The 26,727-nt window shown below is 44.4% G+C and overlaps 1 protein-coding gene and 1 long non-coding RNA gene across 6 annotated transcripts in view; one reads left to right on the top strand and one right to left on the bottom strand.

Annotated features, from left to right (window-relative positions):
• Nucleotides 1–26,727, top strand: part of LOC309373242 — a 139,441-nt gene that overhangs the window by 57,166 nt on the left and 55,548 nt on the right. The window lies entirely within an intron of this gene.
• Nucleotides 3,405–26,727, bottom strand: part of RTEL1 (regulator of telomere elongation helicase 1) — a 75,225-nt gene continuing 51,902 nt past the window's right edge. For 3 of the 5 annotated variants that reach the window (XM_081916645.1, XM_081916646.1, XM_081916649.1), the window contains 11 exons: nucleotides 23,292–23,442; nucleotides 20,418–20,566; nucleotides 18,654–18,749; nucleotides 17,055–17,265; nucleotides 15,904–16,041; nucleotides 12,855–12,968; nucleotides 11,811–12,056; nucleotides 10,635–10,832; nucleotides 8,607–8,750; nucleotides 7,535–7,638; nucleotides 3,405–4,424 (listed from right to left, as the gene is read on the bottom strand). In XM_081916645.1, the coding sequence (XP_081772771.1) occupies nucleotides 4,344–4,424; nucleotides 7,535–7,638; nucleotides 8,607–8,750; nucleotides 10,635–10,832; nucleotides 11,811–12,056; nucleotides 12,855–12,968; nucleotides 15,904–16,041; nucleotides 17,055–17,265; nucleotides 18,654–18,749; nucleotides 20,418–20,566; nucleotides 23,292–23,442 (1,632 nt within the window). In that variant the 3' untranslated portion in view covers nucleotides 3,405–4,343. The remainder of the gene's footprint in view (nucleotides 4,425–7,534; nucleotides 7,639–8,606; nucleotides 8,751–10,634; nucleotides 10,833–11,810; nucleotides 12,057–12,854; nucleotides 12,969–15,903; nucleotides 16,042–17,054; nucleotides 17,266–18,653; nucleotides 18,750–20,417; nucleotides 20,567–23,291; nucleotides 23,443–26,727) is intronic. The other 2 variants (XM_081916647.1, XM_081916648.1) reach the window with 2 other exon arrangements.

Raw genomic sequence — 26,727 nt, 5'->3', positions numbered from 1 at the left:
TTGCCACTCTGTTTAACTTGGGCTGCTACTCTATGAAGCAAGCGAGGATTCTATTTGAGGAACACTCTGTGCATAGACGAGAAATATTTTTTAGGGTGCAATTATTTTTCACAAATGGGATGCGGGTGCCGCTGTGGGTTAAACCAGAGGTCGGTGATCAGAAGGTTGGTGGTTTGAATCCCTGCGACTGGGTGAGCTCCCGTTGCTGGGTCCCTGCTCCTGCCAACCTAGCAGTTCTAAAGCACGTCAAGTGCAAGTAGATAAACAGGTACCACTCCAGCGGGAAGGTAAAGTGTTTCCGTGCACTGCTCTGGTTCGCCAGAAGCGGCTTAGGCATGCTGGCCACATGACTTGGAAGCTGTACGCCGGCTCCCTCAACCAATAAAGCGAGATGAGCGCTGCAACCCCAGAGTCGGCCACGACTGGACCTAATGGTCAGGGGTTCCTTTACCTTTACCTATTTTTCACAAGGTTTTCATTTAAATAGAAATATTAAAAGGTATTTCATTGTTCTCTGTGCTCTCACCTTCTCTAAGAGCTGACCCACATTTAGAGGCACTATGCACAACTTTTCCAGGGCTGCTTCACTTCAGAACGTAGATCATCAGGTCACATTACTGAATGCAGCCTTTACGGAAAATGAACGTTGAGGAGACTGGTCCTAACCTGGGGCTTCTCCCTGATGCCAGGCAGCTTGTGATAGTCAAGGAGCATGCAAACCCCTCAACTGCACCCTTTAAGTCTATAAGAACATAAGGCAGCCCTGCGGCAGCAAATCAACAGTTCATTTGGTTCAGAAAATTGTTTCCACAACCAGGTGATTCTGCAAAGCTCACAAGCAGGGCATGAAGAGAGTTGTCTTCTCCAGTAATAATAATAATAATAATAAATTTATACCCCGCCCATCTGGCTGGATTTCCCCAGCCACTCTGGGTGGCTTCCAACAGAATATTAAAATACAATAGTCTATTAAACATTAAAAGTTTCCCTAAACAGGGCTGCCTTCAGATGTCTTCTAAAAGTCTGGTAGTTGTTGTTCTCTTTGACATCTGGTGGGAGGGCATTCCACAGGGCGGGGGCCACCACCGAGAAGGCCTCTGTCTGGTTCCCTGTAACTTGGCTTCTCACAGCAAGGGAACCACCAGAAGGCCCTCAGCGCTGGACCTCAGTGTCCGGGCTGAATGATGGGGGTGGAGACGCTCCATCAGGTATACAGGACTGAGGCCGTTTAGGGCTTTAAAGGTCAGCACCAACACTTTGAATTGTGCTCGGAAACGTACTGGGAGCCAATGAAGATCTCTCAGGACCGCTTGCTTGCCCTTGGCGGCTTGTATTCAGAGATACACAGTGGAGCCTGGGAGGCATGGAGTGTGTAGAGAGACCAACAGTAGATGGAGCCAGAGCCAACAAATTCTGGTTTCGTTCCCATCCTCCCTGCTGGTGAGTTGCACAAGTGTAACGCTGAGTCTATGGAGGAAGAAGCTGACAGCCAATGCCACCCAGTGGACTGGGCATAGCAGGGAGCTGGCTGAGGGCAGATTGAGGTTGATTAGGCACTGCCCCCTTTACCCTAATGAACCAGTCTCTACTGGAAGTATATTGTCCCTGAATGTGGATGTTCCATTTAGCTGTCATGGACAATATAGCCACCGCTAGACCTATCCTCCATGATTTAATCCAGTTCCCATTTAAAACCACCCAAGAATGCACCCAGGAACAGGGCAATGTCATGGTGCAGCATAGTTCCCGCTAGGCATTCTGCACCAGGAATCTGGCCAGGCTGCTGAGGGCAACCAAACAGCTGCCTGGAAGCAATTTATTTTGCTTTGTTGCAAAATGGCATCAAAGAAAAGGCCTCTACTACTTTGCGAAGGTTAAGACCACACCCTGAAAATTCTTAGAATTCACCCATTTCCCTGAAAGCAATTGAACAGCCTAGAGGGTCAAAATTAGGAGGGCGTATTTGTGTTCTGTAAGTTATTCGAACTGTTCAGTGGATTTGGCTAGGGCCTGAGCCAAATCGGGCCTATAAAGAGATTCTGTTGTCAGCAGAGTCAGGTTGAGACCTCTATGGACTGCTCTGAGTTGGGATGGGTGGCCCAGCGCAATCTGACACTGTCAAGGAGTGGGACACAAAGCAGGCAAGAGGTGGGAAAACTCAATGAAAAGGCCAAGACTTGCCTGACCGTTAGCTGCATGTTCCCAGAAGGGAGGAGCCTGATAGTGCAATATCTGTTGAGTGGAGGCACTGGTCCTGCAAGGTGCTCCTCCTCTCTAAGCAACTTCGCTACAGGAAAACCACTTGCAAAGCAGCACCCTACAGAATTGACCCAACTGCTCTCGGTCAGGTGGAGGAGATGGTCTGTAGCCAGAAAGCACGGGACAATTGTTCTAGTCTTTCTCATGGTTAAGGACAGTTATTTGCATACAGAGACTTCTTTGAATCAGAGGTTGCTCCCCATCCACTATCATTCATTGTAGCCTTAACTGCCAGCACTGGTCCCCTGCCCACCAAACAGATGCCCAGGAGTCCTAAATTTTAGTGTAAGAGATGCCTAAGACCTTGGAAGGCTCTGCTCACCCTCCTCAAATAACTGTTTCCCTAGTATTCAGTAGTCTTAAATAATAATAATAATAATAATAATAATAATAATAATAATAATAATAATAATAATAATTTTATAATTTATACCCCGTCCATCTGGCTGGGCTTCCCCAGCCACTCTGGGCAGCTTCCCTAAACAGGGCTGCCTTCAGATGTCTTCTAAAAGTCTGGTAGCTGTTCTCTTTGACATCTGGTGGGAGGGCGTTCCACAGGGAGGGCACCAACACCAAGAAGGCCCTCTGCCTGGTTCCCTGTAACTTGGCTTCTCGCAGTGAGGGAACCGCCAGAAGGCCCTTGGTGCTGGACCTCAGGGGTGAACGACGGGGGTGGAGACGCTCCTTCAGGTATACTGGACCGAGGCCGTTTAGGGCTTTAAAGGTCAGCACCAACACTTTGAATTGTGCTCGGAAACGTACTGGGAGCCAATGTAGGTCTTTCAAGACCAGTGTTATATGGTCTCGGCGGCCGCCCCCAGTCACCAGTCTGGCTGCTGCGTTCTGGATTAGTTCAGTTGCTCCATACACATTTTTTTCTCCTCCGTATGCAGTGATCTCCCACAAAACCCTGCATTATTTTCAGTAAGTGAATGCAACCACATTTGTTTAGCTTTACCTCTGAAGCCACTAACCCACATGCTTTATTGCCAAGTGACACACCATAAGCAAAAAACTCTTAATTTTCTTATGTGGAGGGCTGGAGTGGGGAAAAGAGAAACCAGCAGTCTGATTGTACAAGCGGATGTCCATTGTGCAAGTGGGTGGCCATCACTGAATGCTGTCCACAATGTTTGGAATGCTGCTGATATTGAAGCCACACAGCGAATGCGCTTTTTATTTATTGACATAGTTTAACATGTACTATTTCCCACTTTTGAAAACTGATGCAATTTCTCAATTCACAAAAATCCTTGCAGTTTATAAAAATATAAAAGCACTTAATGTACTTAAAAATTATTCCATTTATTTTCTATTTATTGCAACAGAACCAATTGGTTGTTGCAAAAATCCTTCTGAAGCATCAGAAAGCAGAGTAGAGAAGAATCCCTTCTTATCAACAGAAGTTTCCGACACGAGGCACAAGTAGCGAAATTCAGAGGCTTTCTATTTAATTGGGACTTAATTACACTGACTATCAACTATCAAAATTGACAGCTGACTATCAATACGCACAGCCTTCTAATGAGCAGATAATCCACCTCAATTTGAGGTTTTCATTTGGTCAGTTTCTCTGAACTCTTTTGGTAGGCAGCTGGCCAATAGATCACAAGGCCTGCCAACACCTCAAAGACTTTTTTTAGCACCTACAAAGTGATTGCATTTACAAAGCAGGCATGGAAGTCACAAACTGTCCACAGGGAGACAAGCCATAATTATCTTGCCTCACTGAAGAGACTCTTATAAGAAAAATGATTTCATGCTTTTGTGTAAAAACGTCATTCTAAGAGCCCAACAGCTGCAAAAGTGTTAGAATGTTTGAGAGTATCAGGGGAACTGTAATCCGAAAGATCACTCTGTCCTTTCACCTTCCGCTGCCATTTGTCATCGTGAAGATCATGCTGATTCTCCAAACTTCTGCTGCGTGTTGAAAATCTCTTCTGGTGGAGGAACTTCAGCAAGAGGGTGGCGGCGTGAGGTGGCAACATCAGTCCAGAGAACAAAGAGCAGCTTGCTTAAAACAAATGTACACTTTGCTTTCTTTCCATGGTCCTGGGATATTTTTGCCTCAGTGTATACCTCTCTCACTGGGGATCTGGCCAATAATTCATAGATAAATGTCTCGTCTTGGTATCAACTTTGCATTCCGGGCACTTCTTGGCAACCTGAGGGGTGAGGTGGGGGTGAAGCAGAAAACAGGAAAAAATGAACACTGCCCAACATGAGCAACTCCACTAAGAACAATCAAGATGTTTGACTTCTGCCATTCTGCCAAGAACTCATACAAAGGGCCAAGAACAACAAGAAGTAAGCTTTTGATGCTCAATCTGTGGCATCTGACTCACACATGATTAACCCAAATTATATCACTCATTTTGCTTCCAAGATTTGGTAAGGATGTATGACTGGGGAAGGAGGGTTTAATGGGAAGGGGGAGAGATGCTTCAGAGAGCAGTTTGCTCATCATCCCTGTTACATGCGTCCCGAGAGACATTTAACAGGTGAGGGAGGCACTTCAGAGAGCAGTTTTGCAAATGACTCTCTAAAGCACCCCCCTTCTTTAAAGGGGTTTGGCGATAGAGGATAGGTCAGGGGTAAAGGGAGGGGTGTTTGGTCAGGTAGGAGGGGAGCAGGGTTGGTGAGCAGAACAGGTAGGGGCAGCAGCACCTAGTTTCTTAAATAAAGCAAAGCACACAAGGGTCAGTCATTTACTTAAAAGCCAAATCTAAAAACTTGCTTCCTTAAAGCCAAGAATTGCAGAATGGCTTCTCCAACTGAAGGTTACCACAGGGTGAAAAAAACTCTTTTAATGAACCTCATAGACCAATAAGCCACAATAGAGAAGCAATGCAAATTTTGCAGAATGCTTGGCCCAACTGAGGGAGATAATCAAACTTTAGTGAACAGTTTGATTTCTAAGTATCTTCTGCTCTTCCTTTATCTCATGAACCTGCATATTTTATTTAAGGTTTGGGACAGACACCAGACTTGGGTGTCTTATGGATTTATTACTGAAGCATTAATTCATCTGACAGGTTATTTAATGATTTATTATTGTAATAAAAATATAAAGTTCACACACGTTTCCCCTTCACTTTGTTTTTGGTCGAACTCAAAAGGCTGCCACACGTTTGTGCCATTTTGGTTAGTTCTAATAAAAGGCATTGCCCAACTCTGGATTTTAGAGCTCAGTTCTAAGTTCCTGCTTCGTTTATGCAATCCCAGTCTAGGAAAGGAGGAAGCAAAACCGTTCCAAAGGTGTTAAAGAAGTGAACTCACCACGGTTCTGGATAACAGTTGCTGACCTCAGTTTTCACTGGCATTGCCTCCCACACCCCCCTGATAATGTCTGAGTCAGGTTCTTTCCCATCAGGGGAAACATTAGCTGATTTTTGCAAACTGGCCATGCTGCTTGACCATGCATGTTATTTTGTTGGCACTTCATGGAAAAAGATGAATGCTTCAAGGACCCAACTCACAGGTCACTTGTCAGGGAGAACTTTCTGAAGGCATAATTCCACATGCTGCTCACTGTATTTGGTAACCTAAATAGGCCTCATTTCACTGTGATGATTAGATGCTTTCTCTTACTGCCCTGTTGGTGCCCAAAAGGGGCAGAGAGCTGGCTTGATACTTCCTGATGACCTACATGCCTTGGTGAGACAAGAAGAGCTAAGTTTTGGCTGCCAGGGCTGCTTGGTTCAAGACCCAGAGTACACTGCAATCATGCCTGGCGCATTACTCCTGTAAGAAAGGGGGTTGGCTTCACACTCTTGAGGGACAGGGAAGTTTTGGGTGAGCTGTGTCACATGGAGGAGTTTGGGGTGAACTTTCAGGGAGTTTGTAAAGAGCTGTGCAAGGATGGGGATTGGCAATGGGGTGGAGGTGGCAGATAGAAGGGGATGGGGATTGGATGTAAAAGCTGTGTAAGGGGATGAGGGTTTGGGGCGAGATGTAATGGGAAGCGGGGTGGAAGGTTGGCAGGAGCCCCTACTCAACAAGCTGTTTCAAATAAGCATAAAGGATCACTGCCAACTCTGGTGGTTTTCTTTCTCTGGAACTGTTGCAATTCCATGATTAAATGGGGGGGGGGGTAACTGTCAGGAGCTCAGCCTACACTCGAGTAGGACCCTGGTAGAGACACATACCCGACTGGCATGTTCTCTCTCTCCTGGTCATTTGTTTGGGAGCTTCAAAAGCTTTCTTCTGCCCGAACATCACAGCAACTGATGCCAACAGACATCGGCACACTTAGAGATCCGCAGAGTCTTCGCAACTTGCGTGACAGACCTCAGCAACTCAGCATGTTGGCTAATCTACTTTATTTACATATAAACACACATGGAACACTGCAACATGGCTCCCCCTCTCTCTAGCATCCCGCAGCAAAGAGAAAGAACAAAGGACAATAGTCCCACTTCATGGAACACAGTAACACAGACATCCTGTCTCCGTCACTTCCACTCTGTGGAGTCAAAAATACACCGTCATGTGATAGACAACAATGCCATGACTGCAATCATGGAGCAGGAATTCTAACAGTAACTCCCTGTACTTGCTGCTCCCTCAGTCATCCTATCTTCTCTCACTAATCAGCTTAACCGGAACAGTGATAGCTCAGAGAAGAATTGCATTTGCATATACTTAACAGGGAACATTTTTCAACTGTAATTTCATACAATTTAAACTGATCAAGAGATTAAACCTTGCGACCCATACCATTTCAATGCGTAACCAGATGACTGACTCATGTGCTCCAAAGAACGAACATGGAAAACCACATATTGTCCTTCTCTGCAATGCACACTCCCTGAATCAAGCTGAATGACCAGGTGCTAGTGGTACCTTCTGAAAGCTCTGTGCATGCCTGTCTGTGCCACTGTGGCTGCAATGGACCACAAGAACAACCCATTTTTTTCTGGCAGAGGAAAACTGTAGCAACTCCACAGTTGAAAACAGATTTTAAAATGTGCAAGTCACACATCTCGGGAGGCAGGGAAAGTAAGTAATGGCCAGTAGTGGTGAGCAGGGCAGGATGCAGCTGCTTACCTGACCTCCTATCACACTGTTACTACGGCTTAGCAGGAGGGACAAGGCTGTGGTGCTGGCGGTGCAGACACACTGCCAATCTGGCACTAACCCTGCCAGCTATGACTGGGAAAATGGCTCCATTACAATATTATGAAGTAGCTGCTCTACCAGTGAACAGGGAAACCAATCAGACAATGTTGTTTTGAGGAAAGGAGAAAGCAAAACTTTGACAAGCAAAACCGACCTTTAGGAGACTCTCCCAGCACAATTTGCAACAAGTGAAGTCGCACAGCTGGCATTTAAAAGGCACACTATGCTCAGATTTGCATTTTCCACACTGGAACCCTTCTGGGAAATTGAAAAAGAGTGTGACTGTTAAGAGACGGATTCCTTTTGGCAGCTGAAGTAATGCCCCCCGACACAGTAATGGCCTTTTTTGCACAGATAAAATACGTACAACAGAAGCTGTCAGATTTATTGCTGTTTGATATTAAAGCTCCCCGAGGACTGCAGAGATGAAGGAAAACACACTCTGACCTCTAGCCTCTTCTGGGAAGAAGCCAGAATGAACACAGATAGAAACTAACTAATGGAATTGTCTTCTTCTCAAATTTTGGCAACAGCAGCTAGTGGCAAGGTTGGAACGCCTTTAGACAACTGAATATGTAAAGCTCCTATTTACTTAATGAGGCCATTAACCCATCCAATTTGTTACTGTCTACTCTTGACTCATACATTCTCCAAGGCTTTAGGTAACCAAATATTTCCCACCCTTAAAATTTGAGGTCCTTTAGCTGATGGTGCAGCACACTGAAACTGGGATCTGGTGCATGGAGAGCATATGCCCTGTCATTGAGCTACTGCATTCACAATGTATTTCTGATGCAGTTGAGGTATCCTTTCTTTTGAAGGAAGAAGGGCTTCTACCTGATCCAATATTTAAGGTAAAGGTAAAGGGACCCCTGACCATTAGGTCCAGTCGTGACTGACTCTGTGGTTGCGGCGCTCATCTCGCTTTATTGGCCGAAGGAGCCAGTGTACAGCTTCCGGGTCATGTGGCCAGCATGACTAAGCCACTTCTGGCGAACCAGAGCAGTGCACGGAAACGCCGTTTACCTTCCCGCTGGAGCGGTACCTATTTATCTACTTGCAATTTGACGTCTTTCGAACTGCTAGGTGGGCAGGAGCTGGGACCAAGCAACGGGAGCTCACCCTATCGCGGGGATTCGAACCGCCGACCTTCTGATCGGCAAGTCCTAGGCTCTGTGGTTGAACCCACAGCGCCACCCGCGTCCCTTGAACCAATATTTACATACCCCTTAATGGTGAGATGGGCACACTGTCAGAATCCATGGGCGTGCGGACACTGCTTGGACCTCCCTTGGAGTTCTGTGATTCCAGATTACTTATAGGGGTGGCATTACTTAGGATCTTCTCTAGCATCTCGTTCTTGGAGGAACCTGCAGAGGAGATCATACAGTTACATCTTAAAAAGCACACACAATTATGTATGAGCAGTTTTTTCTTCCATTTATTTATTGCTTATTTATACCACGGATCCTCCAGGATTAGGACACGTGGTACTGGCGCCACAATTTAAATAACTACAGGGCTGATGGCCAACATTCCTTTCCTGGACACTCAAGAGAGGGATGGCCAATCAACTCTAGTTTAATTCAGATGAAAAAATTATATAGGTCCAGTTTAACTGGGCTTCAGTTTTGGATTTGGGATGGAAACTATCTCGGCTGTCCAATGGGATAACCACTGCTGGGAGACACACAGGAGGACACAAATGCTAATACGAAGAGCAGGAACATGTTTCTCCTTGAAGACAAAAGCCAACACGACTAAACCCAGGGCACAGTTCAAAGAACAAACTAAAACCAGTGTTTTAGCAACTACAGTGGTACCATGGTTTGCAAACTTAATCCGTCCAGAAGTCTGTTCTTAAACCAAAGCGTTCTTAAACCAAGGCGTGCTTTCCCATAGCAGCGGGGGACTCAATTTACAAATGGAACACGCTCAACAGGAAGTGGAACATGTTCTTATTCCAAGGCAAAGTTCACAAACCAAAACACCTACTTTCAGGTTTGCAGGGTTCCTAATCCATGCTGTTCCTAAACTAAGCTGTTCTTAAACCAAGGTACCACTGTATAAGCAAAATTATAATTATTTACACTGATACTACCTGAAGATGTAGGATAGAATGCCCACCATATGCTTCCAAGAAAAGGAAAAGGTTCCACCACAGAACCTGTTTCGTACCATGAGACAGGACTGATCTGGGGCTGTGAACTGCCTTTAGGTAGCTGTTGTAACTGTTATCATATTGTAGTGTGAAAGAAGAGAGCAATAGGACTGGTCTGGGGAGATGAAAACATCTTTACGGAGGAGTCAAACTTACAAACTGCTCTGCCTCCTTCTGGTAGGTGGGGCAACACCAAAGCATCTGTTTTCTCTGGATGAGTAATCAGGAAACTACCAGTATTGGGGGGGGGGGAGAGACAGTAGATAAGAACACTTCGACCTAGATGTGTCATTGAAAGTAAGTTATCCATTATGGCAGTAATGCCCTGCACCATTAGTCAACAAAAATATGTAACACATCAGGTGCAGTGTGAACTGCCAGCTTCAGACACTTTCAGCCTTCGTCAGCCTGCTCTGGCTGTTTTATAATAGTATACTCACAACCCAAAAATCTGGGTGAGATTTGTGGCTACAGCTAATCCTTAATTCATTCTTCCTTAGTTGTCTGAGTAAACACAAAAGAGGTACTGATGAGCAATATTTAATTTTATCTAAAGAAAAAAATAAAAAAATCCTTCCAGTAGCACTTTAGAGACCAACTACGTTTGTTATTGGCATGAGCTTTCGTGTGCATGCTCACTTCTTCAGATACACACCTGAACAAGTTTATCTGAAGAAGTGTGCATGAACCCGAAAGCTCATACCAATAACAAACTTAGTTGGTCTCTAAGGTGCTACTGGAAGGAATTTTTTTGTTTGCTTGTTTAGACTGCGGCAGACCAACACGGCTACCTACCTGTAACTTAATTTTATCTGGTGAGCAAACAAAGAGGCTACATTTGTTGCCTCATTTTTGCTTGTTTTGCCAGGGTTGGGGGTGCCGCATTTTTCCTATTAAGCAGCAAATTTCACTGCCAAAAAAACCAGGCTGCTGTATCTTATCCTTAAACTTGTGATAATCTTCCTCTGATTCATTGAACAGGAGAAGGCTACAGCTTCTTTTTATTTCCCTTCTCGGTGGATGGAAAGAAGAAAACCTGGAGCAGACTTCTTTGGGGAGGAGGGGAAACTGTACTGAAATAAGCAACTCAAACCTGGGATTGGGCTGGCAGCTTTATCCTGAGTTTTACTCTCTTCCACCGTGCAGTTTGAGTCCCTCAAGCCAAGGGAGCCCTCCTCCTGTGCTGGTAACAGAGCCTCCTCACTCTCCTCAGGGCAACTCATTCCAGTCAGCTCTTTACACATCTGTCTGAACTGTTTTTTGTGATGGGGGCGCACAAACATGGAGAACCCTGTGAACATAAACAAATAATGACGTGCGCACACAGTTGGAGCCAGCTTGTTATAAGCCAGAGAATTCCAGGGGAATGGGGAAAACACTTCAAAATGATCAAGACCAACAACAACAAAAAACCCCTCTTGGCTGGTCACGAAATCCAGCCTGTTCTGGTTTCTAGCTACTGCGGCGGAATCATTTTACTAGTCAGAAAGACTCTTTGAATGTCATATTCACACAAAGAGCAGCAAAAATGTTTGCATTCTTGTCTGCCCTCTGAAAAACACATGCTGGGGAAATCCTCTTGGGAACCAGTATGGAATACTGCATGATTGTCTTAGACCTACAGAGGTCAACTATGACAAGTCCGGAGCCTTGCAGTTTTCTGGTTAAATATGCCTAGTGCCAAGGATGACTGTACAAGATCCAGAGCTGGCCTGTTGTCTGAGTGTAAAGGTGCTTCTAAAGTAATCTAGTGAGATGAAAAGACAGAGTGCCTCTTCTGCACGGCACTTAATCTTTAACCTCCTTGGAGGTTGATGAGCTTATTAGCGGAACTGTTGTCTATCCAAATCAATACCTGCATTTGTAAGAACTCGATTATTTAGTGTGGCAGCACCCACACTTTGGAACTCCCTGCCTGCTGATATCAAAGTAGGCGCCTTTGCTGTATATGAACTATTGCCCTTAACCTATGTATTTTCCAGCATGCTTCTGGTTGGAAAGGTGAATTTCAAAGCCTAGATGTGTTTCAATCCGCAAACCTTTTCAAATGAAATAAATTCGGATCAAAATGCAAATTTCTTCCCCATCCGTATCTGATACGGATGTGCCATAAAGAAGTTCAGCCACGGCTGTTGCACAGCTTGTTAGCGATGGCAACTGAACTCACTGCCCCACCACACTGAGGAACGGGCTTAGCAACATGTGGGTGGGAAGAGCAGAGTTCTGCGGGCAGCAAGACACTCTGAGAAACAATCAGGCAGGTACTTGCTTTGTAGCAGATGGAAATGTTCTGGCTTCTCTGTGGTGAGGGCTGCAACCACAGACACCATGGCATCATAGTCATCAGTCTTCTTGTATGCTGACAGGGCTGAAAAGAAACTGCTGAAGCTGCTTTGGTCCAGAGCCAGTTTGAGGTCGCTCAGGTAGGCTGATCGGATTATTTGGTTACGGCTCTCCTTTAGGGAGCTGGGCATTTTTTTGGAGGGCTCAGCAGTCACACAGGCACTGTTTCCTCCTGTTAAAAAGCACAAGGTAAGGCACATAAGGACAGAATCCTAAATGTAGCCGTCTGAAACAGATGAGGCAAAATTAAGAATGTTCCTTGTTAGGGTTTTTGGGGTTTTCCCCCTTTTTGGAGGAGCTGGGATCCTGCTTTGCTAGCACAGCAATTTATTTGCATACTGCCCAACATCCCTTAATACACACTGATGTAAGCCATAGGAAAAGTTTCCTCCTTAGTGATGGATGTGCAATGCTGGAAAATGGTAACAAAAAAGAAATTTAACATGTACAGGGTACGCAAATCATGTGTGAGTCAAAACTAACTCAATGAGTCAAAAGTGACTCACAGATTTATTTAATCTTAACCCTGATATTGGGGTTAGTGAGCCTCTGGTTCTCCAGAAGTTGTGGGAATCAAATTCTCATCCAACCTGCCAACATGGCCAGTGGTCAGGGATGCTGGGAGTTGCTGAACTACAATATCTGGAGGACCACAAGTTCCCCATCCCTGATTTATTTGCTGCCTTTCTCAACAAACCCCAAACACCTCAAGATTGTGTTAGAAGCCATTAAAATACAACTAAATAAAAAAAACCATTACAATTATAAAATTAAAAACATAGGGTTGTTCGATGGGGGGGGGAGTTTGTGTGCAATCTCGTGATCTTAATATCAGCCCAATGAACGTGTGAAGGTTTGACTCAAGGGACCACTTTTCTTTCTTTACTTTCATTGACATACAGGAAGTAAAATCAAGTTTTATTGCTCCTGCCATTAACATACTTTATGCATTTCTTTACCGGAAGCATACCTGCACCGTCCGACCCAAAAGTTAGGTGGGAACCTCCTTTATTCAAATGCTGCTCAGTGTTCAGCTGCCCAGTTGAACCATCCGAAAAGGTGGTTTTCTCATCACATTTCTTCTCTAATATCAAAGAGAACGAGATACAAAAATTGCTTGAATGAAGGTGGGAAGTCTTGAGAGTACGTTAAGAACAAAAGAAAGGAAGTCCAACGAAATCATTGCAATGTATCCTTATTCTTAATCCTAAAATGACAGGAAAATCCTTTTCCCAAACAATAGGAAGAATGAACAGAATAACAACTTCTTCCTAAGAGAGGCCAATTCTGACCATTTTTATTTAAAATATACCACATAGTTGTGTGCCATATATACCGTATCTCATTAAAACAATACCAAAGTGGTGTACAATAAGAAGTACAATTGGTGCCTATCTGAAGAGTAGTTTTCCAGTGGCAAGGCAAGACTATCAGACTGGGTTGAGGGAGCTGTGTATGTTTGGCCTGGAAAAGAGGAGATTTGATAGCCATCTTCAATTGTTCTTGCTTGCTCCAGAGGGCAGGACCTGAACCCATGGCTTCAAGTTACAAGAAAGATTTCAGTGAAACATCAGGAAGAACTTTCTGATGGTAAGAGTTGTTCAACAGTGGAATGGATTCCCTTGGAAGGTGGTGGACTCTTCTTCATTGGAGGATTTTAGGCGAAGTTGGATGGTCATCTGTCATGGATGCTTTAGTTGAGATTCCTGCACTGAAGGGAACTGGAACTAGATGAACTTTGAGGTACTTTTCAGCACCACAAGGCTGCTGAGGTAGCAGTGCCCCAAAATGGTAATTGGTCATGGTTGCAGTAAGCCTCCTCAATTAGGTCTGAGCAAGACATACTTATTTAGAGAACAAAAAACAGAACTAGTATGCTGAAATGGTCTGGCAGAGCCAAGATAATATCAGTATAATATTGAGTATGCAACAGATTTTTTGTGGGAGTATTTCCTATCAGTGCAAAGGAGAGGTCTTGAGGTCTATGAAAGACTGAATTCACCACAGAAAAGCTAGATTAGGGAATGAAACACAAGAGCATCTTAGTCACTGACATATCATATATTAGTCACTGATTTATGGTATTTTGCACACATCCAAAATACCGTAAATCATGAAGTTGGAAGAGACCCTGAGGATCATGTAATCCAAGCCCCTGCAATGCAGGAATGTGCAGCTGACCCTGATCGAACCTGCAACCTTGGTGTTATCAGCACCAGGCTCTAGTCTAACCAAGTGTGCTATCCACCCAGCAGAGGATAGTTCTGGGTGGAGAATGATATTCTAAGAGGGAAATTCAATGGAACTTTGGTCTAATGAGCCAAATGGAGCTTTAGTTAAGAGATTGGAAAGTTCAGTTCAGGGTCCAGGTAGGAAACCAGTGGGACCATGGGTTTATATAATATTTTAATTACTTTTAGGGAAACATTTGAAGTCAAATTGACACGGGGTGGTTTTCTTCCTCTTGCAAGCTGGAGCAACTCCCTTAAAAGGCCAGGTTACAACATCTGGGGATTTTTAGTTTTGAAAAAAAGGCGAGCAAAGGAGGATATAATCAAGGTTTTTAAAGTTATGCATGGCGCAGAGAAAGTGGAGAGAGATGATTTCCGTGTTTGCTGCTCTAGAAACCTGTCCTTTGTTAAGGAAGAAACTCTCACAGAGTTAAGAAACCCATGATGCAATGCAAGGTCCTACCAGGTTAGGAATAACTGAATACAGCCCCTAAATGGAATATGTAGGGTGCACCCCAGGGTTATTACTAAGAAGTCCTTGGCTAGGACTTATAGGAAGGAGCTAAACTACTGGCTACGCTGGCTAGGAGTTGGAAATCCAACAAGATCTAGAGGATCACAGGTTACCTGTCCCTGATTGATAGCTTCCACAAAATGGTTAGGACTCAAGGAGGACGGTGCTGCCAGGTTGTTCCTATGTTATATCCACTAACCATGCAGGCATAAGCTCCTTCTAGCAACGGCACGGGCACTGAGGGTCTTTAGCACTTCTTCCAAAGAAGCTGCCATAGCTTGTTGGCAGTTTAATATGTTTCCCTCAATGATAGTGAAAGGAAGATATTTAGCTCTCCCAGAATCAGAGCGTCTCTGCAAATGTAGTAAACAGGAACCTGATACTTTGGAGCATATTTTCTTTTCTTGTGATTTTGGCATTTATGCCAGAAGACAATTATTCGAGGCCTTACAACTCAATAGGCTGAATTCTATGATACCAACGGTCCTGCTTTTGGACAGGAATGATCAAATTACTTTAATAGTGGGTGAATTTTTGAGTGCTGTCCATGTAGAAAGACTGGGCCATTATAAAGAGATTTAGTGGTTCTTAATTGATTGGTGATGTGGTGTTGTATTGTATTATTTATGCAAATTGATTTCCTCTGGAGTTAAAGATCCGACTGGGACAAACCTTGTTATGCTGAGCTCGTATTTTGCACAATTTGTATACGGTGTCTGTTTGATAATGTGTGGTTTGCTATGCCTAATAAAGGGTTTTTGAATTTGAATTAGCTTGTTGTCAGAGCACATGCTTTGCTTGCAAAAGGTTCCGGGTTCAATTCCTGAAACCCCAGAGAGCTGCTGGCAGTCAGTGCAGGGAACACTGAGCTAGGTGAACTAGGCAACTTCTTGCAATCCTAACTGAACAGCATTCCAACTGGCAACTCCAGTATGTATGGCTATGAGAGTGAACTTATGAAGACCTGGCTCTGGGTCATCAAATAAGAACAGATTTGCCCCTTCAGCTGTTAGGCTACTCTAGCAGCAAGGGAGGTAACGGCCAAGGCTGCTCAGAGAATGTGGCTTAAAAGTTATTCCTCGACCCCAGCTCTTCCCTTCAGTCACTGGGATCTTTAAGGACTTAATGATCAAGTGGGCAGCAACTTGGGATGACAGAGCAATGATGCAAGCATTCTAAAGACAAGAATCCCTCCCTGATCCTGACTGAGAACATACAGAGAGGCAGGAAGTCTCAGAGGGCTGCCAACTCCTCAAAAGTAAGGCAGTTCTCACCTGGGTTCTTGGCCAGCCGCAGCCTCTCCTCCAGCTTCAGGCTGTGCTCAGGTTTGTAGCCACAGCCCAGTCCCGTCAGGGAACAGCAAGCTTCGTCAAACTGCTTTTTGTGCTGCGGCCGAACAAACTGGTAAAATTCTTGCATAGAAAAAAAGGAAGGGAAAGTTCATAGCATCAAACACTGAAAAGGTGCTTTGTTCAGGAAGGCATGAATACATTCCTAGAAATTTGTCACCCCCACCTGCCTGTTCCAAAGTATTTTCAGGGAACAACAGTAGCACACTGACAAAAGGCGGCTTGCCACCTTGAGATTAATGTTCCATAGCTCATGTTACAGTCTATTCAAGTTCTGACAAATGATGGAAACTGCCGCCAATACCAAATTTCTTTCAAAACCTTCTTCAAAAGGAAAGCCCTGCTGGATTAGATCCAAGGGTCACTGTGTCTTGTCCAGCATTTCATTTCCAGTTGTGGCCAGAAAGATGCTTCTGGGAAGCCCATAAAGGCAAGAGCTCCCTCATCGTTCCTCCTCTCTTTGCTTTGGTATCTGGAGGCATGCTGCATCTGAACCTGCAGCTTCCATCTAGTTATCACAACTATTAGCTTTTGAAAGACCACCCTCCTCCACCATGAATTTGTCCAATTGCCTTTTAAAAGTATCCAAGCCAGTGGTCACCACCACATCTTCTAATAACACACAGGGTTAGGCCATTGGCCTGATTATTTTATTAGGTGTCTATCCTGTGCTGTCCCAGTACCTCCATTTCCCCCCTTCTGATGTCTCCTTGTGTCTGCTTTAGATCACAAAACTTATTGGGACTATTTCCCCCTCCCCTATATAACCAAGCAGAAAGGACGTGCATTTGCATCCTAAAAGTCAGGGTTAAGTGAGGAAACTGCTTGTTTTTCCAGTATTACAGATACACAATCGCAAATCCAAATGGATTTCTTCAGCGAGACGATAAAAACAGCCAACATTACCTGTTTGCACAGGAGAAGGAAGAACAATAAAAGGATAATTTAAAAAGTGCAACCAGCACACGGGTGAGTGTCTCCTGCATTGCACTTTGCAGAAGACCTTCCATTAACCATAATAATTTGTGCATGAAAACCAGCAGGTGCCCAGAAGAGATGTCCAGGGCCCACAATACCTCGCAATAGGACATGTTTTTTCTGGTCTTCCACGAAAAGTGAGCTCATCTGGCACAACATAGTACTGAAGTCATTTGTGGTTTTGTACTGCTGAAGAGCCCTTGAGAACGTGTTAAAATTCAGCTGGCTCAAAGACTGCTTCACTGTTGCAATGAAAGCTGCAGCCCTGGCAGTTTTAGTCTCTGAGAGGTCTTGGGCTTTGCCAGCCTGCTGAAATAAAAAAACAAAAAACAAAGAGATTTAAGCACGATCCGCAAGCAAGCTCTTTTTGCACACACTTCTCCAGTCCCAATTTCTTCTTTGTAACTAATGATTATAGGGACGCGGGTGGCGCTGTGGGTAAAACCTCGGCGCCTAGGACTTGCCGATCGTATGGTCGGCGGTTCGAATCCCCGCGGCGGGGTGAGCTCCCGTCGTTCGGTCCCAGCTCCTGCCCACCTAGCAGTTCGAAAGCACCCTTAAGTGCAAGTAGATAAATAGGTACCGCTTTATAGCGGGAAGGTAAACGGCGTTTCCGTGTGCTGCGCTGGTGCAGGCTCGCCAGAGCAGCTTTGTCACACTGGCCACGTGACCCGGAAGTGTCTTCGGACAGCGCTGGCCCCCGGCCTCTTAAGCGAGATGGGCGCGCAACCCCAGAGTCGGTCACGACTGGCCTGTACGGGCAGGGGTACCTTTACCTTTTTAACTAATGATTAGGGAAGAAGAGTTCTCCCTTCTCTGAAGCAACCAAGGGGAGATGGAATTGTTTTATTTTATTTAACAAAGTGTATATACCACTTAATTGATAGAAAACCTGTAAGCAGTTTTCTTATTTGTCCTACAAAGGGAAATCTAAAATAGTAATTAAAAATACCTGCAGATTAAAAACACCAGCAAATTCATTAAAAATATCAACAAGGGGAGGATTACAAAACAAGGTCACGTATAGTTTTTTAAATTACAAACAAGAGTGACAATTTAAAAACAATGGTACATTGCATGTTATAATTAAATGCCTGGGAAGGTTTGTGGAAACAAAAGGTTTTAGGAGATGAGCTTCAGGAAATAAACCAGGGGTGAGAAACTACAAGCCTGGGTACCAAATGTGGACCATGACCCTCCGTGGGTCCCACTGGTCCCACATGCCATGGCCTCCTTGAGTGCCTTCATCCACCTGCCTGCCTGGAATGACTCGTTTGCCTGGAAGGAGGATGGAGAGGGGGGTGTGTGTGTGTGTATGGAAACCTCTGACTTCTGCATGGCTGGAATAGAACCTACCATGCAAAGGTAACAGCTCCATGCACCACTGTGCCTGGTTTAGCACTTGGCCCCACCTAACACTGGCATGAGGCCCCTGAAAGGCTGCCGAAGAATGTGGCTTTTGGGATGGAAATAGTTTCCCACTACCAACCTAAACCTTTATGCCGAAGGTTTCCCCAAGTGACTCATCTACATTTTGGCTTTTAGAGATCACCATTTTCAAGAGGCCACCTGTGCTTTTTGAACAATGAAGCATTTGAGGACTGAGCAATAACACCTGCACTTGGCTTCAAGGGGGTCTCTCATCTTTCTCCTATGATCTGATTTCTCGTAAAGCTCACTGACTCCTTGAAACATACCGGATTGCTGACTATCTTGATTTTCTTCCTGCCTCCTTTCTGCTCATCCATGAGCTTCTTCTCATATCGAAGGGAGAGAGTTGATAAACGTTTTGCCTGTAAATGTTAACAGTGTTAATGCAATCTCCTCCCTCTCTTTCAGAAGAATTCCGCACTGAAGGTTGGCTTGCCCTCCCAGCAATGCTCAAGAACACAAAAGCAATCTTTGCTCTGACTAGGTATGCCGCGCATGAAAGGATGTTCACATTTCTGGGAAGACACCCACTTAATGGAGAACAAAGGGAAGTCATTGTCCTGGAGATGTAGCAGAAAAGCAAGCCAGCGTTTAGAAATGTGGGGTTTCCCTGACTGGAAAGTAATGGGAAAAAAGCTTCAAAGCTATGGTCAATCTCTTCTGCATCTCCTAGTAACCTCACATTCAAGGTGGGTCAGGGGGTGGGTGGGAGTTCAACAGAGACAGAAATAAAAAAATAGGCTGCTAACATTTGAAAAAAATCAGGCCAACTTAGAGCCAATACTATCAAGTAGTGTGATTTAATAAGACCAAATATGAATTACAATAAAACGTAACTGAAAAACAACAGCAACAACAAACAAACAAACAAACAAACAAACAAACAGTTAATTAAAATACAGCTTAAAATGCAGCCTCATTTTAGTAGTAGCCCATAAATCAAGACCATTAAAGGGACGAAACATCAGATATTCACTCAAGCCAACTAACCATGCTGGTCCTACATGGGCCAGCAAAAAAGCCAAGAAAAAATTTATATACCAAATCCCATATAAGGGGTCAGAGTGAGTCCAAGCCAAAGGCCAGGCAGAACAGCTCCATCTTGGAGGCCCTGCGGAAAGATGTTAAATCCAGCAGGGCCCTAGTCTCTTGTGACAGAGTGTTCCACCACGTCAGGGCCAGTGCTGAAAAGGCCCTGGCCCTAGTTGAGACCAATCTAACCTCCTTGAGGCTCGGGACCTCCAAAGTGTTGTTATTTATGGACCTTAAGGTTCTCCGTGGGGCATACCAGGAGAGGCAGTCCCATAGATACGAGAGTCCTAAGTAACTAAGGGATAAGTGAATGTATGGTGAGGAAAATTCAGATTGCAACCATAATACTGGATGTGTTTTGGTTTTTTTTTACACCCTGCTCACCCCACTCCTTGAGTGGGAAAACACCCTTTTAGAGAAAACACATGGATATGCTTAAGTTCTCCCCAGTGGGTCAAATCACACAGGCAATTTCTATCTGGAAAACAACGAACGGGGAAAGGATTAACCCCTGCCCTTCCTCCAGCACTATGCTGTGAATTATCTCCCCGCCTGCTTTTTTTACCTTTACAAATTAAAGGGACAGGAGAGCCAATAAATGGACCTCAAGTGCCTTGTCTAGAAGAGCTGGCTTTGACCTGAGAATCTAAGAATCTGAGAAAACTGAATAGACACACCTCATTCCAACAATATAGTGATGTTATATGACTCTGTCTATGACAGTAAAACAAAACAGATACTGTTTGTCAAGAGATAATAAACAAGAAATATGCAGGCTCTGAAGAAAACTGAGAAGCCCTGGCTAATGGGAATCTTAGGCACACACCTGTACACCCAGGTGTACTCGTAGTGTTCACTGTAGCATGTAAAAAGTGGTGCTTGAGTGACACCTCTGTAGCCCGAGATCTCTGCCTAACAGAAGCACACTAGTCTATTACCTGTTTGGGGAGAGGGTGGAGAGAAATCAGGGACTAGAAATTCAAACTGTGTTCTCATACCTGTTCCTCTCCTGGCAAGCTGTCTTCCTCACCTGCCTCTCCGCAGTTCTTTTCATTGCACTCCAGTGCAGCCAAGAGGCTACCAGGTTGTCTTTGTGAGGTGGACGGCCTTTGGTCATACTCTACACACAGGTTGGCCACTCCATTATCTGAGACAAGATACACAGCCTGTAAGTAACTAGATTCTGAATGTCCCAACTCATTTTTCTCTGCTCAGGGTTAGATCAGTTTGAGACAGGAGGAGGAGTAGTAGTAAAAAGAAGAGTATATCCAGTTTAGATGTTCAGAATAAAATGAGAAGAATCCTAAAATTTATACCAACTTCTGCCCTTGGAAGGTAAGCATCCTCCACTTTAAAAGCATGGCCAGCAAGAAGTCTATTTTCAAATTCAGCTGGGGCCAAAATGTTCTGAGCATGTGGACCACAAGCAAACAATAAAAAGATCTTACAAAGAATTCCAGTACAGCTGCAGTCTAGGAAATATCCCCACTTAAAAAGCTTGTTGAAAGAGGGAGGTTGTCAGTAGATACTGAGAACAACAACAGACAGGGTGCCTAATATTCATCCAACAACCTTTTAAGTGCAGGAAGAAGAAGAAGAAGAAGAGTTTGGATTTGATATCCCGCCTTTCACTCCCCTTCAGGAGTCTCAAAGCGGCTAACATTCTCCTTTCCCTTCCTCCCCCACAACAAACACCCTGTGAGGTGAGTGGGGCTGAGAGACTTCAGAGAAGTGTGAATGGCCCAAGGTCACCCAGCAGCTGCATGTGGAGGAGTGGAGACGCGAACCCGGTTCCCCAGATTACGAGACTACCACTCTTAACCACTACACCACACTGGCTCTCGAAAGTGAGGAGTGCAGTGATCAACCGGGCAGAATAGGGGTATTTAAAAGTGTTTATCATCATCATCATCATCATTATTTTTAATGTGCATTTATTTGTGCACCACCCTGGGATCCTTCAGGATGAAGGGCAGTCTGAAAGTTAAACAAACAAACAATAAGGCAGAAGTTTGAAGGACTTGGCAGCAAGATTCAGTCCACTAAAGTGTCAGAAAGATGCCCTCTCCATCCATGGACAAGGAAATGAAACAAAAATCTGGGACTAAAAGCAAAGCATGTATGTATTAAGTTTTAGGGAATGTTTTGTTATTATGGTAAAGATTATGTTCCTGCAGAAGTTTTAAAAAGAGACAGCTGAATAATATATGACTGCATAGAGGACTTTTGAGCATTGTTAAATATGGTAAATCTAGAGGCTCTCCCCATTCAAATCATTCTGGTGCATTTGGTATATTTGACTAAATGCTGACGCTGGTCTTAAATACATGGAAACCACCTTCTGTGAGAACACAAGTGATTAACATTTTTTATGGGTTCATATTGACTTCCTTTAAAGAAACCACAGCTGCGGGGGAAGTAATAATTAAGCTGGAAATGATCTCAAATGCTAATAAAGTGCAGAAGTATGTAAATCCATTTGTGTTACTTGGCTATTAATACTTTGTGATATTAATTTATTATGTTTTATTCTGGTATGGTCTGTTCCTATATGTTTAGCTCTAGATACTTCATTTACTTCTGATTTGCTTTAAATTACATTGTTTTAATTTGGCATAGGACTACCTGAAGGAAAATCTGTGCCCATATTATACCTGACTGGGTCCTGATATTGGCCTCAAAGGCCCTTCTTTCTAGCCTATCACTAAATAGCATCAGTTTATCACATACAAGGGATAGGGTCTTTTCCATGGTGGCCCTACTTTTGTGGAATTCCCTCCGCTAGGAGTTGTTTATGGGCCCTTCTCTGGTGACATTAAAGAAGGTTCCTAAATTAACTTTCTAATTCCACTTTGCTTTTCACTGATGCCTTTATCTGACTTGTTTTAGTTGTTCCTACTTTAATTTTTGATGCACTGATTTTGTTTTCTGTGTTTTATTGTCTGTCATACTATTATTAATTGCTGTGGCTGCTGCAAGCTGCCTTGTGAAGGTTTTGGTCTAAAAGGTGAGATATAAACACTGTCTTTAGAGGCAGCCCAACGAAAGTGTGTTGCTGTAATCTACCCAAGATGCAAACCAAGGCATGTGTAATTTAGAATCATAGAATCATAGAGTTGGAAGAGACCACAAGGGCCATCGAGTCCAACCCCCTGCCAAGCAGGAAACACCATCAGAGCACTCCTGACAAGCCTCTGCTTAAAGACCTCCAAAGAAGGAGACTCCACCACACTCCTTGGCAGCAAATTCCACTGTCGAACAGCTCTTACTGTCAGGAAGTTCTTCCTAATGTTTAGGTGGAATCTTCTTTCTTGTAGTTTGGATCCATTGCTCCGTGTCCGCTTCTCTGGAGCAGCAGAAAACAACCTTTCTCCCTCCTCTATGTGACATCCTTTTATATATTTGAACATGGCTATCATATCACCCCTTAACCTCCTCTTCTCCAGGCTAAACATGCCCAGCTCCCTTAGCCGTTCCTCATAAGGCATCGTTTCCAGGCCTTTGACCATTTTAGGCCACGTCTGTTTTCTCTAAACACTGCTGCTGAACAAAATAAAGATGGGAAGAGGTGCTCCTAGCCACTGATGTCACCTGCAGTTCCATAAATAATAGCAAGTCCTGGAAAATACCCATACATGCTACAAGCTTCTATCTACATGAGATGTCTTATCTAACAGCAGCAATTCGCAAGCCTTGGCTTGTTTGCACCCCCCCCATGCCAGAACTGCCTTCAGACAAATATTCGGTGTTTCAACTTTCCCTAGCTCGTTTGGCTGACATTTTATGACCTCAGCACACCTTGCCTTTTTAAGATTCTGAGGTGAGATTGTTCCAGTGCCTATTTTGCACAACAGGAAAAGGCAACCGCTTACCAATCCTCTTCCTTTTCAAACTAGGAACGTGGTTGTCCGTGTTGCTGGCTTTGGTCACTGAAAGGAGCTTCTCACGTGAAGCCGAAGTTGTAGGGCTGCCTTCTTCTCCAGTGGTGGTGCAAGAGGGGTCTCGAAGTGGGGGAGGAGGCACCTGCACAGAAATTGGAAGCATTACGCAAGAAAAAAATGTATAACGCTCAACTTCCAACATCTTAAGAACCTGCCTAAATATTATGACTTGAACTCTACAGCCTGATTCACACGGTACTTTAAAACTGGAGTCACCAACCTTTTTAGGCCTTTGCATTTTTGAGCAAGTGCTGTAGGCACCACCCACTTTGTTCCCTTCTCCCCTCCCTCCTTCGTCCGCAGGAGACAGAAAGTGCACACAAAAAACCTTTGCTTTTCCAAGGGATCTGGGTAAAAATCATACCCAGTGGAATTAATCTGAGCCATAGAGCTGAAAGAGGAAGTGAGAAAGACCATCACTCTTCCAACTTCCTTTTCAAGGGAGAAAAAGGCAACAGCCCTCACACCTCATGACCAGGGGAACAATGAGTGGGGTGAGTGAGTGGCGCTCAGAGGCTTTGTGGGCACCAGGGAGCACCATCTCTAGAGCACCATCCCACCCATGGGCACTGTGCTCACAAGCCCTGCTTAAAGCCTTCTTTTAAATTAAACTATGGTTTAATATGAATGAGCAACACTTCTTACTTCATCACTTCGCCAAGGAGTAAACAAACGAGAGGTTGGCTTGCCATTATGTGTCTGCCTCTTTACAAACCATGGAGGTAAGCCAAGGATGTTGAGTAACCATCATGGGTCTGTGAGCAAACGAAGAAACCATGAGCACAGGTTTGCATGTAACAAGCCAGCCTCTGATTTGTTTCTTCCCAATATGCTGAAGAAAGGAGTCTGGTAGAAACACTGTGGGACTTTAGAGCAGTGTACAATACAGTGGTGCCCCGCAAGACGAATGCCTCGCAAGACGGAAAACCCGCTAGACGAAAGGGTTTTCCGTCTTGGAGGTGCTTCGCAAAACAAATTTCCTATGGGCTTGCTTCGCAAGACGAAAATGTCTTGCGAGTTCCTGCGGGGTTTTTTCCCCTCCCCCCCTTTTCCCAAGCCGCTAAGCCGCTTAACAGCTGATCCGCTAAGCCGCTAAACAGCTGATCCGCTAATCCGCTAATAGCACTAATCCGCTAATGGGCTTGCTTCGCAAGACAAAAAAACCGCAAGACAAAGAGACTCGCGGAACGGATTCTTTTCGTCTTGCGAGGCACCACTGTAATAGCAAATTGCTCGTTCATGTTAAACCATACTTTAATTTAAACATGGTAAAAATAGTGAAGGTTAAGACACAGCAGCATAATATGGAGAAGTGTGTTGAGAAATGACATGGTTAATATATTAGATTTAGGTGGAAAATGGGCTATACATCTGTGGGACTATGATAATGCCTAGAAGGGATACCAGTAATGAGGTGGCACAGTTTGATTGTACGACTCTGTCAAGACTCTGCCAAGACACATGGTATAGATGAGCCTCTGGCATGACACAAGTCATATGTGGCCCATCCAAGATGAGATGAGGCCCATCTAATTATACTGGTAAGAAAGTCTAAGGTTAGTCTAGGAGACACACACCCTTAGCAAAGAACCACGTCTCATCTGACCACAGCGTGAAATTATGTAAAACAGGACAGTTAATATAATTAACAACCTGGCAGTTCCGATCCTGAAAAGGTTACACCAAGATCTACCCATTACATCATTCTCTTGCCAACAGTAATCAAATGAATGCTGAAAGCCAAGGGCAGGGCAAGATGGTGATAGCCATCTCAGAATCTGGTTGGAGGAGAATAAGAAGCTGCCTTCTATCAGCTCAGACCACAGGTCCATCTACAGTCGCTTAGTACCCCTCACTTTAGCTATAATTAAAAACTGCTGTCTGAACAGATTTACAGAACAATGTGCTTCATGCCTGAGACAAGTTTTATAGCTAATGAATCCCAGTTGCACCCCAGAGAATTAGGATGAAACTAGTCATAATGATGGCAAATGTGTTTGTTTAGCCAGGTGCCTGCTGGGCTGTTCATCTCTAAAGTGGGTGGATGGGTGTGTGTTGTTTCCATCAAAAGGAGAAGCATAGGAGGGGAGTTGGAACTCCCCTTGCTTCCCCCCACCCCCAATAATGGACGTGAGCCAGATTGGGATAAAGTACAAGCAGTGAAGAAGGGGATTGTTTTAGATCCATCATAATCTGGGTTCAGGCCTGGCCATGGGTCTGAGATATCCTTGGTTGCACTGATGGATGACTTTTGCAGAGAGCGAGACAGGGAGAGTGCAACCTTGCTCCTGCTTCTCGAGTGCTATGCAGCCTTTGATTCCATTGACCATGGCATCCTCCTGGAATGGTTCTGCAGAATGGGAAGCGAGGTCACTGTGTTACAGCGGTTCTGGTCCTAGCTACGGGCCTGAGTCCTAAAAGTAGAACTGGGAGAGTGCTTTTGGGCTTCCTGGCAGTTATGCTATGGGCTGCTGCAGGGCACTCCTCCCTCTCCAATGCTGTTTCATATCTATATGAAGCCACTGGGAACGGTCATTAGAACTTTGGGGAGAAGGTGCCACCAGCATGTTAATGACATCCAGTTCTCCTCATGCTATTTGGATCAGGAAAGGCCGTGAGGGCTCTGGACCAGTGCCAAGACAAAGCAGTAGGCTGGAAAAGAGAGAAAAGGGTGAGCTTGAATCCTAGCAAGAAGGCAGAACTGTGGTGCAAGTTGTAGTTTAAAGCATTCAGAGGGCACGAGATTGATGAAGGCTGTTTTATCTGATGTAAAATATAGACACATCCCCAATTTATATGAGAAAAGGAGAGGTGCCTGAAAAGAGAAGGTGTGCATGCCATTGTGTCTAGCTCATAGGAAGTGCTGCTGGTGCTGAACGTCCTTGTGCTGTAATGGTTCTAGGCTAGGACTGGCAAAACCCAGTTTCAAATCACTGCTCAGCCATGGAATTCACTGACACTCTCTCTCAGCCTGACCTATCTCACAGGGCCGTTCTGAAGAAATTGTTTCTCAGGGTGGGGTGAAGAAGATAACCACAAATGTCAACTTGGGGTTTTTCAGGAAAAGGTGAGGATATAAATGAAATAAAGAAAACGTTCTGTATTGGTGAAATGAGAAGCCAGATGGCTAGAATTAATATGTCATGATAAGCATGAACACCATAGAACAATTAAAACCTTTTTTGGGGCGTATGTCTTTTGGAGTGCACCAAAATCAAAGTGTATGATCCATCTGGTAACAGAGCTGCTATGCCAGAATAACTAAAGGAAAGAAATAACAACTAGTGACTAAAGAGAATAACTAATAAAGAGAAAACTACATGATGTATCCTATAGCTGTACTTGCTAATAGGTCTCCACCCCCCCC

Source organism: Podarcis melisellensis (assembly GCF_964234715.1).
Source record: "Podarcis melisellensis genome assembly, chromosome: 6".
Taxonomy (NCBI): Eukaryota; Metazoa; Chordata; class Lepidosauria; order Squamata; family Lacertidae; genus Podarcis; species Podarcis melisellensis.
Note: the sequence above shows the minus strand (reverse complement) of the source record. Positions and strands in the feature narration are given on the sequence as shown.